Source organism: Lepidochelys kempii, chromosome 10 (assembly GCF_965140285.1).
Source record: "Lepidochelys kempii isolate rLepKem1 chromosome 10, rLepKem1.hap1, whole genome shotgun sequence".
Classification (NCBI taxonomy): Eukaryota; Metazoa; Chordata; order Testudines; family Cheloniidae; genus Lepidochelys; species Lepidochelys kempii.
The window spans coordinates 27415887-27431224 of NC_136389.1; the positions used below are offsets into that span (position 1 = coordinate 27415887).

A 15338-nucleotide genomic window follows, 5' to 3' on the forward strand; every position below is an offset into this window, starting at 1 on the left:
TTTTGCAATTCATTAATGTTGTCTTACTTCTGTAAACTCCTATCATTTGTTCTGCAGATAACTCCCTAGATTTAATTTCTCTCACTCTCCATATCCATATTTTTAGCTCTATCACTTGAATCTTTTCTTCCAAATAAATCCTATTTTTTTTCTTGCACTCATTGGCCACATTCCTCCTAATTCTTTCACCAAATTGTTCTGTAACAGCTACATTTCACATCTAAACCAACAGTTCCCAAGGTATAATCTGAGTGCCAAATATGGAATATGTAGCTATAGATGCGAAAATACAGACCTAGGAGTCTAATGTGTAAAAGTCCAAGTCTGCTCTTGCTCTCTAGTGGCAATATAAATTACTTGATTTTTTTTTTCATTGCTGGGAAAGTAAGCCAACCAGATTTAGCTACCACAGATGGCTATCAGAATGAGTAAGGGCCCGATCCAACTCCCACTGTATTAGGCCCTAAATGTTTCAAAAGTGCTTTAAAGATGACAAGCACTGCATAAGTGTTATATATCATTATGACTATGTTATGCAAACTTGAATGCAGCCTTTGGATTCCTGTCAAGCTGCCAATATAACTCAACTCAATCTCAAAGTGTGAGCACATTTGTACAGATGCTCGAACTACGTTAATCAGTATAGGATAACTGATCTTCACCTACCACTTCCTGGGATCCTTCTAATTATTGCATATTATAGAATCATAGAATATCAGGGTTGGAAGGGACCTCAGGAGGTCATCTAGTCCAACCCCTTGCTCAAAGCAGAACCAATCCCCAACTAAATCATCCCAGCCAGGGCTTTGTCAAGCCTGACCTTAAAAACTTCAAATGAAGGAGATTCCACCACCTGCCTAGGTAACACATTTCAGTGCTTCACCACCCTCCTAGTGAAAAAGTTTTTCCTAATATCCAACCTAAACCTCCCCCACTGCAACTTGAGACCATTACTCCTTGTTCTGTCTTTGTGAACATGTATAGATAGGCAAACTTCAAAAAATGGTTTGGAGATTCCAGTTGGGACTAGAAGGATAAGTGAAACTCATGCTATGTCTTGGGTTTGTTTGGGTTTTTTAACTCATTTATCCAACCTTATTAATTTGTACTGTTAAGGAAAAGTTAGCACATGTGACTCCATTTTGGTTTGGGGCCCACCATTGTCTAAAAGCAAGCACATCATGCACCAGGAGGAGTGTTCCTTAGATACTGCATTCCTGTGAAAATCCTCCTCCTTGTCTCCAGCCTGTCTGGACTCCCGGTATCTGTTCTTTGTCAGTCCCTAAACTCTCTATCTCCTGGCCTTTGATGTGAGGCCTCCCATCCTGATAATAAAAGTTACTGATGCATGGCTTTAGGACCATGCTGTGTCATTAACATACTAGTTTAGCACGAGGAATGCACCAAGCAGGGATAGGTGGTAGATAAGAAAAGGGTTTGTTTATTGGCTAAGGTTTCCGATGCACGAGGGCAACATGCTTTGCTAAAAGGTATATAACCTTTGTATAATCTGTATTCGGGGTCCCCTCCTGGCTAGCACGGGGGCACCACGCTCGAGCGTAATAAACTTGGTGTTTTTTAGGAACTCGGCAGTTGTGGACTTTGTTTATGTGCCTCAGCCTAGATTCGAACTGTGCGTGATCTATCAGGTGTAATTTGTAGCAGTTGTGTGCGTGTCCTACCAGGTGTAATTTGCAGCAGTTGTGTGCGTGTCCTATCAGCTATAATTCGTAACAGTACATACACTTTCTACGGATTAATATTCTTTCTCCTGCATCTGATGAAAAAGTGTGCCTATTAAATATATTGACTACAACTATTTAAAATATCAATCTTTCTATAAAATTCTTTAATGGTAAATTAAACTTTGGCTCAAGGTCCTATTATATTTTATATGCCATTAAATCCTTAATTTTTATATATCAATTGGTGAAATTCCCAATAAAAAGGAACATTATTTTAATGAAATGATGACACTGTCTTTCTTCATTATGTATTCACAAATGTAAAGATATTTAAATCCTAAAATATTTAACAATTTGCCTAAATCTACCTAAGCCGACCAGTTGTATTTTTTCAATTTTTAACCTGGGTTTGATTTTTGAGCCTTTGATAACGTCTTCAGTTAACGTTATATGTCTAAGTATTTTATTATTGGGATTATTGATTAAAAATATCAAGTACTATTGTCAATTCCTTAATCAAAGAGAACAGCTGGATAGAGTTATTAACTTCTGTATCTATATATGTTACCAGTTTGACAAAAATAAATAAATCAGTCATTTTAAAGATAAAAAGATTGGAATAACTGGGATTTTGCACTGAATTGATAAGACTATCTTAAAATACAACCTCTGTATACGTTTCCTATTTCCAGCTATTATTCAAAATTCTGTATGTGTCCAAAGAACATATACCACAAAAACCAACCAAACAAAAAGGTCTTTTTACACTACAAAGTGCATTTTGTCTGTAAAATGTTTTATTATACACCTTTCTATCATCTCTTATTTTTCCAAATTGTATAACACATAGAAAGAAAATCCAGCTTCCAGTGTCTATGGGTCTGATCCAAACCCCAATGAAGTCAATAGGAGTTCTTCCACTTAATTGAGTGAGATTTCAATTAGACAATATATACATACTTTGAAATCTCAGAGCAAACTACCTCACTTCATGTGTGTGTGTGGGGGGGGGAGGGGTCAGGATGAAGTGTGTGTATATATGAATACCCAGATACACATTCATAAACACACACATAATTATAATTAAATAAGTATTATATTGTTAGCAAGCAGTACAAGTGAAAATAATTTTGCCTTCCAGACAAGGCTTACTTGTTTTTAAAGCTTTCATACACCACCATATATATTTAAACACATATTTGCTGTTAAAGTTAATATGCAAGAAAGGAACATTTTTCTTATTCTGATCAGAGATGCAACAATCAAGTCATAAACACAAAACCAATAGCCAATCAATGTGAATAAATCTGCCCTTGGGCTTAATTCAAGCAAGCCATTCACTGAGCTAATGTGATGGATCTGTCAAATCCGATACAGCATTACAGACATACTAGCAACATCAAGTGAACATGCAATGACAAAATGACGATACGCCCCACTGCCATGCTTTGACTGGTTCTACCTCATGAAAATAAAATTTGATAGCTTTGCCAGTTTTCTTTAAGTGAGACTTAGATTTAAGCCTTTACTAGCATCTATATTTTAAGTACTTTTTAAAATGTAATCTAAAAATCAAGTAAAATCTGTACTTAAAATTAACATATTTGTTTTAATTTATTTTGTATACCTTTACAAATTGTTTTCCTTTAACCAGCCTCTCAGGTTTAAGAGCTTAGAGGTCAAAGTTCAAGAGTGGTACAAAACATATATCGACCTAAATACTACATTTCCCCCCCTACCCCCTTATCAGTTGGAAGGGAAAGAAATTTCTGAGAAACATTTTAAACTAGACTGTTAAAAATGTGAAGGTTTTGATCAAATTCTTCAAAAGGCTCAAAGCTTTAAGTTTAATTTAATAAAGTGAAAGACTGCATAGAGAAAACATGTAGCTCTGCTTCCCTTCTGAAGTTGTAAAATGATTTCTTACTATATTGCTTCATAAATAAAGCAGACTTTTATCTTTTTACAGGTTTGATAAGTGAGTGGAGAGATCTGTAAGGCCTATTTCAGTTTTGATTGAATTTGACTGTCATTACATATGTATGTTTTCTTCTGTTAAAAACTACTTAATTTTTTATAAGGTTCATCATCTTTCCTTGCCACCTTAGTCTCTTCCTCCATATTTGTTGTTCATTGCCTATATCCAGCAATCTTTCCAGGTGTGACAAACAAGGATGTTTCCTCACAACAGTTCTACAGCACCAATCATTATCCGATGACTTGAGGTATTGATTCTGGAATCCCAAATCTTTCTGTTCACCTTCTGTTTTTCTATTAACAAAATATGCATCCAGTCCAAACAGTTACTCTTTCCATCTCCTCACTTAAGACAGTGTTTCAAGATAGGGACCTTGTCACTCATCATGTATATGATCTGTGACCCAAACAGTACTTTTTTTTTCAAGTAGTCTTTTCATGCTAGAGCACTGCATCACAGTATATGCTTGGTGGCATTCAGTGTGTTTGCCTGGGCACTGTATTAACATATACAATAAATATATCTTGCTGAGAATGGGGACTCATATCCACTACAAAAACGAACATTGTGTGACCAAATATGTAATACTCATATGTAGCACAAGACAGCAAGTGATGACTACATTTAGAAGAAAGGATGCTAATAGTTGTCCTGTATTTCAGCATTTGCATTCAGTATTAGAGATTAACTCAAATTTTGCCAAATAATAATTTGCAAAATGCTTAAGGGAGTCAGGAATCTAAAAAAGCCCCTAATTCTGACATAAAAACTCACATTCTTTAATGAAAATTCAGTGAAAAGTTAATAAAATGAACAAACAAATTTGTAATTGACTGTAATTTGAGGTATCCGTGTTTGCATATAGTTTCATATATGCAACAAAGTTTTTGCATGATTTCTTTTTTAAAACTAGTTTTAGGATTCCCGGATAGAAAAAAGTAAGTAAAATTATATCTTTGTAATTAATCCAAACATCTTTAGTCAACTGGGGGTAAACACATTTAACTCAGAAGCCAAATAAAAAAAATCAAAAGAAATTAATCAATTTCAGATACCTGTAATTATGCAGCAGGCTCAAGTTATTTCAATTCTAATTATACACAAAGAGTATATTTGAAAATTCAGTATACTAGAGATATTTTTCATAATAAATAATTAAGGGTTGTAACTATTGCATTACTATAGATACCATCTCAATCTTCTTTTACAGAATTTAATCATACTATATCTTTTCCTTTATTAAGTTTTTTTTCCCCAATGTCATGATTATTTTTATTAGAAAGGTTGACTCACTCTCTCACTCCCCAACTATATTGTCAATATAGAAGAATAGGTAAAAATCTTATATTTTACCTTATGGTACCTGATTTTTCTGTTTGTTTTATAAGTAGGTTCATTAGTTGGTAATTAAAGCATTTAGGCTTCATCTTGATATTGTTCACTTCCCCTAAGTACTACGTAAATCTACAACCTTTCATTATAGCAACAAGCAAACCCTTTTAACTGACAAAGAGAGATCTGAACAATATCTGGGAAAAAAAAAAAGGACTAGCAATATGAGATTATTTATGATTTTGCCTTTTTGGTTTTAAAAACTTTTTAGGATCAGAAACTAGTTTTGCATTTGAAACTCACAAAAAATACTGTAGTTGCAACATGCTAACAACACACCTTTGTGGAAATGAAATGAAAACTACTGCGTAGCACTCCATATGGTAGGTTAACCTGCATAGAAAGACTACATCACGAACAAGGTGCAAACAGCAATATGTGATTGACATTACTGACCCAGAATTCATATAAAGAAACTTGCTTACCTGTCTCACACAGCATGCCTCAGCCACACATGCAAATTGTTTTTATTCACCAAACTTTTTTTTAATATATCTTATTACCAGAATAAGCATTTTTAAAGGCAATTATGCATGCATAGCATTTTAACATTCACATTGTGTTCCACTTTTCTCAGAAAACAAAATCCATGAACAACACTTCTTTCTAAGAAATCCTTCCTTTTTCGCATTCTCTTGTTTTCTTTGGGAACAGAAACATAAAAATCCAATAATAATGACCATTTTAGCACCTAATACACGTCTAAATTTATACTCAAGTTGCAAGAAAATTTCTCACTGATTTCAATAAGAGTTTCTTGTTATAAGTACAGAAATCGGTCCTTAGCTCTTTCTGACCCTGTGAAGCAAAATACACACATAGCAATCTTTTACAAAATAGATACCCACTTCTATTGTGTGCTGTAAACTCTTAAACCATTTGAAAAGTATCAATGGATACTGCAGATTTTCCTACAGATAAAACTTCTGAAGAATGAATTTCCAGTGAAGAAGTAAATTCTTCTTTTTCATTACAAAATTAGGCTGAGATCTATTTTTATGCACATGCTTAATTTTACAGTGTGGCAAAATCCTGGCCTTATCGAAGTCAATGGAAGTTTTGCCACCTACTTCAGTGGGGTCAAGATTTCATCCTCTGAGCAATCCCATCGACTTTAGTGAAACTACTTACACTACGTAAAATTAAGAGTGTGTGTCTGCTGGATTGGGCTACATTGATTTTAAGAAATTCTCCACTTTTTCAGCAGTATATGAACCCCATTTTGATACCATGATTTTAACAGTTTAAAAAAAAAAAGGGAGACAAGTAGATCAACTTGTCTTCATATAAACACTCGAATAAATGAAATGTTTGGAATCCAGCTAACTGGGAGAATCATCATTTGTCTTTGATGGCCTGAACTCCCATTGATTTCAACAGGAGTCAGAGAAAATGGAAGGTACTCAACACCTTAGAGGAATAGGTTCTAAATTAACTGAAAAAGTATTGTTAAGACCAATTATGATCTTAAGCAGCAGACCGTTATGGAGCTATACATTTATTTATCTACACTGTAAAAGGGTCACAGACTATTGTTATCTCATAGTAAAGTGGCTGCTCTGCAACCCAGGAAAGTGTGTGTATCTTATGCCTGATTCTTAATGAATCACTACTCTCTATTTATAGCTCTTTGTAACAATACAGCCTAACTTTGTATACCATAGTCATCTGCAGAGCAACAAAACAGTTACAAGACTTATTTTCCACTTCCTGTATGCTAAGTATTTATTAGCAGTAAATTAGGTCTTACCTGTCACTGTAGGCAGCTGCAGTGGCAGTGGCAGGCTGGGCATACCGGTAGGCAGCATAACCACCCTGAAACACAAACTTACATTCTAATTGCATTGCTACAGCAGTTTAAATGAATTTTTTTTTTAAATTTACCAGCAACTATTTGGAATGTTCTTTTCATGCTATAAGTCCAATTAAGGGATTGGACTATATGTGAAATATTTCAGGAGGTTGTTAAGCAGAGCTGATCACAAACCCAATCAGTTCCTACTTGTTAAGATTTAATTTGACCCAAAGATCAGGATAATCAATGGACTACATTCATCAAAAAATTTTTGAGAATATTTTTCTTTACATTTACAGGTAGCAATTTCCCTTACCAATGAGGTGTAGTGCAGGTTAATAAAGCCGTGACAAATCAGTTAAAAGAAAATAAACTACAAAGCTAACAATAATTTTGTAGATCTAATATGATACCTTGCATGTGTTTGATTAAACCAATTAAATTTTTGCTACATTAAAACTCTAATTTTATATAGGTTTCTAATTTGTAAATAAAATCATAACTAAGAAGGACTTTCTTTTCTTTCTCTTGAATTAACATTCAGCTGTATGTAACAGTAATTGCAGCTGTTCAATTAAGCAAACAGACAAACAAACACACACATTTGAAAGGAATTGTGTGCAGTGATGCATTGATTATCAAACTGTGCAAATAGCAGAGCTTCCTGTTCAATGGACCACGGTGTTACATCAACCATTTCAAAATGATCTCAGCATGCCAATTAACAAACAGAGCCCAGTCTCCACAGATAACACAAACACCATTTATGTTCCAATTAGAATCCACCATCCCATAATCCTCTGGGACATGGAACTATTGTGTGTCCCCATAGAATTAAAAAAAGAGATGAAATAGAAAACTAGTTGGATCACTCAGCTTTGAATGACATTTCCCCCTGTTGTTAAAGTGAGTATTTAAATGGAGTGCTCCTATTGTTGAGGGATATGTTCACACTAAATATATGTAGAAGTATGAGGAATGGGCTTCTGTCTGCCAACCCTCAAGAAAATAGTAGCCTATTTTTAGTGCACTTCATATAGCTTTTTGTACATTGTATTGCAAAAAGTGTATTAAGTAGACTACTCTTCAAGAAATAACCTGTTTATGACAAACTTAACCGGGCCATAGGAGCTTCATTTAGCCCACTGTTCTAGAGCTTCTCCATAGGAAATTCCAGCTTATCCTCCCCCCTTCAGGGCTTTTGCTTGATTTAATCCCTCCAATCATAACAGAAATTTTGAGAAACATTTTTTTGAAAGTCAGTCCCACACACAGCTCGGCTGATGATGCCACATCTCCTTAACAGTAAGCACATAAGCTTCCCATCTACACACACAGCCAGATAGACACATTAGGCTTGGACCTTCACCTATACTTAAGGCACCTCTTCATTTCATAGTTCAAACTCTCATGTCCAACTGTTAAGGTGCCTTCTCATAAAATTCAGCCTTGCTGGAGGCACTTATGTCACGCAACCAATCGGTTTACACAGATAGCTTGCATAATATTGTAAGTGCTATCTCTTTTGCATGAAGTCCCATCTCTGTGCCAGCTAAGAAGCACTGACATGGAATGCCTCCTTACTTCTGAGCATCTGATATTCTTTTACTGATATTCTTTTACTGACACAAAAGTATACCTGAAAAATGGAGGAAAGAAGGACAGCGTCCCTATGCACTCTTCTTGGCTACCAACACAACAGACTGAGCTGCAGATAGGCATATAGGATTGTATTAAAAACTAGTTGAGGTCTCAAAAAGTATGTGCATCAACAGGCAAGTATTGCCTGCAGGTACCTTGTGTATGGGCAATCAAATGTAAGATAATGGCACCAAGCACAAATTGAGCCACAAAGTAGTGAAGCTAGCAGAGCTCATGACAAAAATTGCAAATTTTCCTCAAGCTGTGGGCTACCAGAAGAAAGAGAGCAAACAAAACAAGAGACTTTCCCTGTTTTTTGCCTCCTCAAAACATCCCAAATCTCAAGCACTAGACTTAAAGATAAAAATAGATTTAGAATGGTACTCGTTTGTCTTCAGAATCCAGAGCGTAAGAATGTCTGTTGGACTGTAAGTCATTATGCAGTATGATATTATTGATTAGGTCAGTCTTCTATATGGTCCCTATGCTTCTCACCACTGGCACAATCCTGCAAATCCCTACTCAAATGAACAGGTTTCTTGATTTCACTGGGACTGATTATTATTTTGAAGGATTGAGCACCATGTGTGACTACAGAAGTGTCGTTCTCTCAAACATATCCAGATGTGGTAGGCTGATGTCACCAGCCTTAAATTTGATTTAAGTATAGGAGTGGTTTAACAGTCTGCTTTGTGCTAGTTAAGGAGGTGCCGCCAAAGAACCAAACTTGACCTTCCCTGGGAATTGTGTTAAACTACTTTTGACTCAATAATCTGGATTAAATTTGGAAGAAGCCCTGCAGCGACTGAGTTTAAAATGATACAAATATTACTTTGGTCCGTGTTATTGAAAGGCTTACAAAATGCTCTTGGGGAACTAAAATCATTGGCATCTGCATTTTGATGTATTTTTATATGGAAGAACTTTGAATGGGAAATACCTATCTGAGGCCTGGTCTACACTGGGGGTTGGTGGTGGGAGAGCTAAGTCTGTCTAAGTTACACAACTTTACCTACAAAAATAATGTAGCTGAAGTGGACCTACTTAGAGCTACTTACCATGGCGTCTTCACTGTGGTAGGTTGACTGCTGACGCTCCCCCGTCGACTCCGCCTATGCTTCTCACTCTGGTGGAGTACCGGAGTCGACAGGAGAGCGCTCGGCGGTCGATTTATCACGTTTTCACTAGACATAATAAATCGACCCCTGCTGGATTGAGTGCTCCGGAGGTAAGTGTAGACATGCCCTGATATTTGTGTATTTCCTCAATTTAAGTGTGCAAACTGTACAATGATCAAAAACTTGTCTGTCTCTGTTAGGTCACTCTAATAACCTTTCTTGGTCTCATGTTTGTAGGTTAATGCATATAGAACTTTTTCAAAATTTTAAACAATTTTAACTGTTTAATTATTATAAGAAGATCAACAGATGATTTAAAAGCAGAGGTCCTAATTCAGCAAAACACTTTGGAACATGCCTATCTTTAAGAACGGCAATAGTCCCAAATAAATAAATTCAAGCACGCACTTAAACACTTTGCTAAATCAGGACCAGAATCTGTCATCCAAATAATTAAAATGCAATTTAGGATATTATGTGGTGTTAAAACCACCTAAATGTATCTAAGATATTTGCTATAACATTAAATCTGGTTATAGCTTTTCAACTTCGTCTATTTCTCAGACACAGGATATTCAATAACATATAATGTACACATTTCTTTAGAACATTAGATTAAATGCACTCTTCTCATGCTTTAGTCTATATTGTTATAGACTTTACTGTTGAACATTTTATCCCACAACACTGGATTTTGGGTACATACTACCATTAATATAAGCAATTATTTATTTTATTTATCCAAACTCATAAGCACAAGAATAGTTTCAAAGGATATGCTTTGAAAAATATCCAGACAAATTAGCTTTTTTGTAGCAAATGCACAATTATTCTGACTGTTATAGAAATATTTTATTTCCCACCTGCTATAAAAACCTGGAATTTTTGGACTAATATGTGTGGAAATTTTATTTATTTTGAAAAACAATCATTTACACAGTTTCCACCTTAAAAGAAACAAAGAAATATATCTGCCTATTATTTGTGACACTATTACTGTGTCTAGGCTAACATACTTTGGGGAAATCACCTATAGTTTCAGTGCAAGTGGTGAAGCTCCAACAACAGTAGCAACACTGGAAGCCATAGTGTAACCAAGGAAAAGGCATTCATGCCACCATTTGTTTAGGCTATTAAGAGTAATCAGAGAGCCTCTAAGGAATCAGATTTCAGAGTAACAGCCGTGTTAGTCTGTATTCGCAAAAAGAAAAGGAGGACTTGTGGCACCTTAGCTAAATTGGTTAGTCTCTAAGGTGCCACAAGTACTCCTTTTCTTTTTCCTCTAAGGAATGGAAACAGACATTGATCAGAAAAGAAAGCTACATTGTGGAGGTCAGCAAATGTCCGAATAAAGTGGCAACTGCTGGAAGTCAAGCTGACTTAGGTCTGGCCAAGGAAATTCAAATAAATAAAAACAGAATAAGGACGGTGAAGTTGGACAGCTATGTAGTGTGGATCGGAAAGAAATTAAAGACAATGTAGGTATGGGCCAAAACTAACTAAATAATTTGCCTTCGTTTTTAGTAAGGATAATATGGAACACATTCATGAAGGGAGTATGGCTGATGGAAATGAGTTTCTGGACATGGAAATGAGCACATCTGAAGTAGAAGGAAAAAATTAAAGAGCTTAATGCACTCAAATCAGGGGGACCGGATAATTGCCATCCCAGAATACTGAAAGAACTGACACATGAAATTGCTAGTCCAGTAGCAAGAATTTTTAATAACTCTATCTATTTGGGGGTAATACTGTCCCACTGGAAAATAGCTAACATTTTACAAATATTCTAGAAATGGCGGGGGGAAGAGTGGTCTTGGCAATTGCATAGTGTTTGAGTCAGACTAATAGATCTGTAAGGCTTTAGAACAAATTGTGAAGGAAAGAATAATTAAATTAATGGAAGTACATGGTAAAGGGGATGTCATGCAACAGGGGATGATCGTGCCAGACTAACCTGATTTTCTTCTCTGAGAAAATAAACTGATCTTTTTTAGATAAGGGAAGTGCAGTAGACCTAATATACTTGGACTTCAGTAAAGCATATGACACATGAGAAATTATTAGATAAATTAGGGAAGATGGGGATCAGCACAAGAATTGTTAGGTTGTAAGGTTGGTAGGTGAAGGTGAATTATCAAACAGGAGGGAATTCATGAGCAGAGCTCCTCAAGGATCAGTCTTGGGACCAATCTTACTGAATATATTTATTAATGGCCTTGGCACAGTAGGAATGTGCTAATGAAACTTGCTTATGGACAAAAATTTGGGAGGCACCATCAGTAAAGAGGAGGATCAGATTTTAATAAAGAAAGATATGGATGATCAGGAAGACTGGAGGGAGAGAAATGAGATGAAATTCAATAGTGCCACGTTCAAGGTCATGCATTTTGGGTCTAATAATAAGAATTTCTGCTAAAAGCTGGGGGCTCATCAGTTGGAAGAAACAGTGGAGGAGAGAGACTTGGGTGTGTGGGTCGATTTCGGGTGACTATGAGTCACTAATGTGATGCGACAGTGAAAAAGGAAATATGATCCTAGGATGTATCAGGCAAGGCAGTTCCAGTAGAGACAGAAGTTTTAATGCCAGTGTAACAAGGCACTGGTAAGACCTCATTGGGAATGCTGTGTACAATTCTGGACACCCATATTAAAGAAAGAGGAATTAAAACTGAAACAGTGCTGAGAAGAGCAACTAGGATGATCAGTGGAATGGAGGAACTATCTTAAAAGAGGAGACTAAAAGAGCTTGGCTTGTTTAGTCTAGCAAAAGAAAACTATAAAATACATTAAGGGAGTAAATACCCGGGATGGTAAAGAGCTATTTAAGCTAAAGGATGTTGGCACAAGAACAAATAGATATAAACTGACCATGAACAAATTCAGGCTGGAAATTAAAAGGAGGTTTCTAACCATCTCACTATTAGTGGGGTGAGAGTCTGGAAAAGCCTCTCAAAAGGCGCTGCAGGGGCCTCATTAAAACTTAATGAGTTTTAGGAGAGACCTGGACAATTTTATATTGCTACTGTATGACAGGGTTGCTTGTGATGATTGGAGGCAGGGCCCAAAAGCCATTGGGCTCACTTCTGGTTTATGTCTTAGGATCCCTAAAAGCTCAAGCTTTAGGATTTCAGCCAGGCACCTGCATAGGTCAGCGTGGGATTCCCCACCTCTCCCTCCAATTTATTCTGGGTGTTTGTATTTTTTTTTTTTGTTCTTCCTCTGGAACAACAGGGATGGCCACAGTTGGAGATCGGCCATCAAACTAGGAGGGCCAGGGCTATGAGGTGTCTGTCTCTCTCAGATTCTTGGCTGGATGGTTCGTGCTCACATATTCAGAGTCTAGATTGCCATATGTGGAGTCAGGAAGGAATTTTCCAGGTCGGATTACAGTGACTTTAAGGGTTTTTCACCTTCCTTTGCAGAATGTGGGTGTGGGTCACTTGCCAGGATTATCTGGGTCTCTCTCAATTAATCATTTCCCTGCCATTGTGGGGTCCTTTGGCATTGGTGCATCTTGGTCCCTCCCATTCTCTGCCCGTGTAACATAATATTTTAGACTTCTGTGGGCTGTAGTACTTTGTTGGGTTTAGCGTGTGGGTGCTAGATGGTGTTGTTGGTCGGTCCAGGAGGTCAGACTGGATGAAGGGGTGATCCCTTCTGGTCTTGAACTCTCTGACTACGGTAAAAAATGCGTATGCCCTTTCTACATTAGTTCTCCCACAATTGCTACCACTAATGGAACTACATCAGTGGTTCTGAAACAGCTTGAGATTTCCCTAAAAACATAAATGTAGACAAAGTCAGCATGTGTGATAATGCAGTCCTGACATTGCCAAAACTCCCATTGACACTGGACCTTAAATGGGACATACATCATATTTCAAGAGGGAGGCAGAAATTTTAAAATGTTTGCAATTGTGTGGTTTAATTAACCCCAACCATAAAATGCAGCTGCTGGGCTATTCCTTTCATTTTGTATATGTAAAATCCCCCATTAAATTGATTGTTAGTATGATTTCACAGCAATCCACATTCAATGTGATGAGTTTTTTTTTCATCAGTCAGTACTTCATACCTGTGGTAACTTATTGCCATACACAGGCTCTTGATACACTACTCTATAAGGAAACAGAAATGTAACGAGTTCAATGCAAAAAAAAAAAAATAAAATAAAAATGCATAAGTCACACAAATTCCCCAAAGCCATTCATTCACAAGTTTGCTTTCAATATTTTACAAGGCACAGCATAATCAAGAAAGAGGTGAGGGACCGGTAACTGGTCAGTTGCCAAGGAATCTTAGTTGTGGTTTAAAATGAGCAAGGAACTTATCAAAAGAAAAAATAGAAAATCAAATACATTTGGGTTACAAAATCACTTATGTACACAAATATATATAGCCATCTATACACATATTATATATATATATATTGCGAGAGAGCGAAAGAGCAAGCGCACGCATATAAACTACAGTTTTATTCTCTCCTGATAATACCTTATGGTCTACTTAATTGTTAACTCAGGGCTCAGAGAGCATAGTGACAGGTATTTTTATAATACAGATTGCTAAACTAGATCTCATGGATAGAAAGATTAATTTTATTCTCAACACTTGGGATTCTACTATGGTGCTTTGCATGGAACTCCTATTATCAGAACAATAAAAGTTTGCACAAATATTGAGGATATAGGAACAATAATTTGCACTTCAATAGCTACTTTCATCCAAGGATCTCCAAGTTTTTCAAATATTAATTAGTTACATTTCTCAACACCCTCTCGTAACAACTATATATAATCATTTTCAATTAGTAAACTCATTGTGGACATTATGGGCTAAAGAATGTCGGCCTCCACTGGGAAGAAGGTGCAAAGAGCTGCCTTTGCCCCATTTCCCCAGTATAGGGCTTGAGCATAATCTTTATCATGCTCAGGGTGCAAAGCTAGAGCAGGAAGAGGTAAAGAAGGGGCATGTCTCCATATCTTCTCCATCTTGTCTCAACCTATGGAACTGCCCCATGTGATGGCTACATGTTGCCCTCTCCCGTATGGTGTAGCATCATCCATACTCCCTGCCTCAGGCATTACCTGCCTCCTGCTGTGTGTTGTGTCTGTGTACAGCTCTTTCTAGCATAGGGTATAACTTAATGCCTAATGTCACCTAGCCAAGGATCAAAGCTATAAAAAGCCAATGGCAGAAAATGGAATGTAACTCAGAAATCCTGATTCACAGTCCTCTGCTCAAACTCACTATGAGACCCTTCCCATCAAATATCACTCATTAAAATGATTATTGCAGCATTCAGTTGTTTTAATACAACATTTACAATGCAAAACATAGGACATGAAAGGACATTTCATCCATAGATCTAAGACATTTTTTAAAAAGTGGGCATCTATAACTTGGTTGAGTGGATAGAGCACCAAACTGAAAGTGGAGATGTCTGGATTCTATTCCTGGATCTGCCACTATTATTTATTGTGTGCCCTTGGACAAATCATTTAACCAATCTGTAAACTGAAGAAAATAATGCTTACCTACAATTATAAAACACCTTGAAATCTTTGATGGTTACAAAGATGACTCAGGTCCTACTCTAACAACTAGAACATACTTAATACTGCCAGTGTGACAAATCATTACTTCACACGTAAACTTCAAAATGTTTGGCTCCCAAAAGTAAATCCAAAATTATCTAAATGTCTTTAGTGTAGGAAAGCTTTGTA

At 36.5% G+C, this 15338-nt stretch overlaps 1 protein-coding gene across 29 annotated transcripts in view; it reads right to left on the minus strand.

The window, feature by feature from the left end:
• RBFOX1 (RNA binding fox-1 homolog 1) overlaps nt 1–15338 on the minus strand; it is a 2430619-nt gene that overhangs the window by 29307 nt on the left and 2385974 nt on the right. For 28 of the 29 annotated variants that reach the window (XM_073362506.2, XM_073362502.2, XM_073362499.2 and 25 more), the window contains one exon: nt 6806–6870. In XM_073362506.2, coding sequence (XP_073218607.2) covers nt 6806–6870 — 65 coding nt within the window. Of the gene's footprint in view, nt 1–6805; nt 6871–13687; nt 13731–15338 lie in introns of all 29 variants that reach the window. The other variant, XM_073362531.2, reaches the window with a different exon arrangement.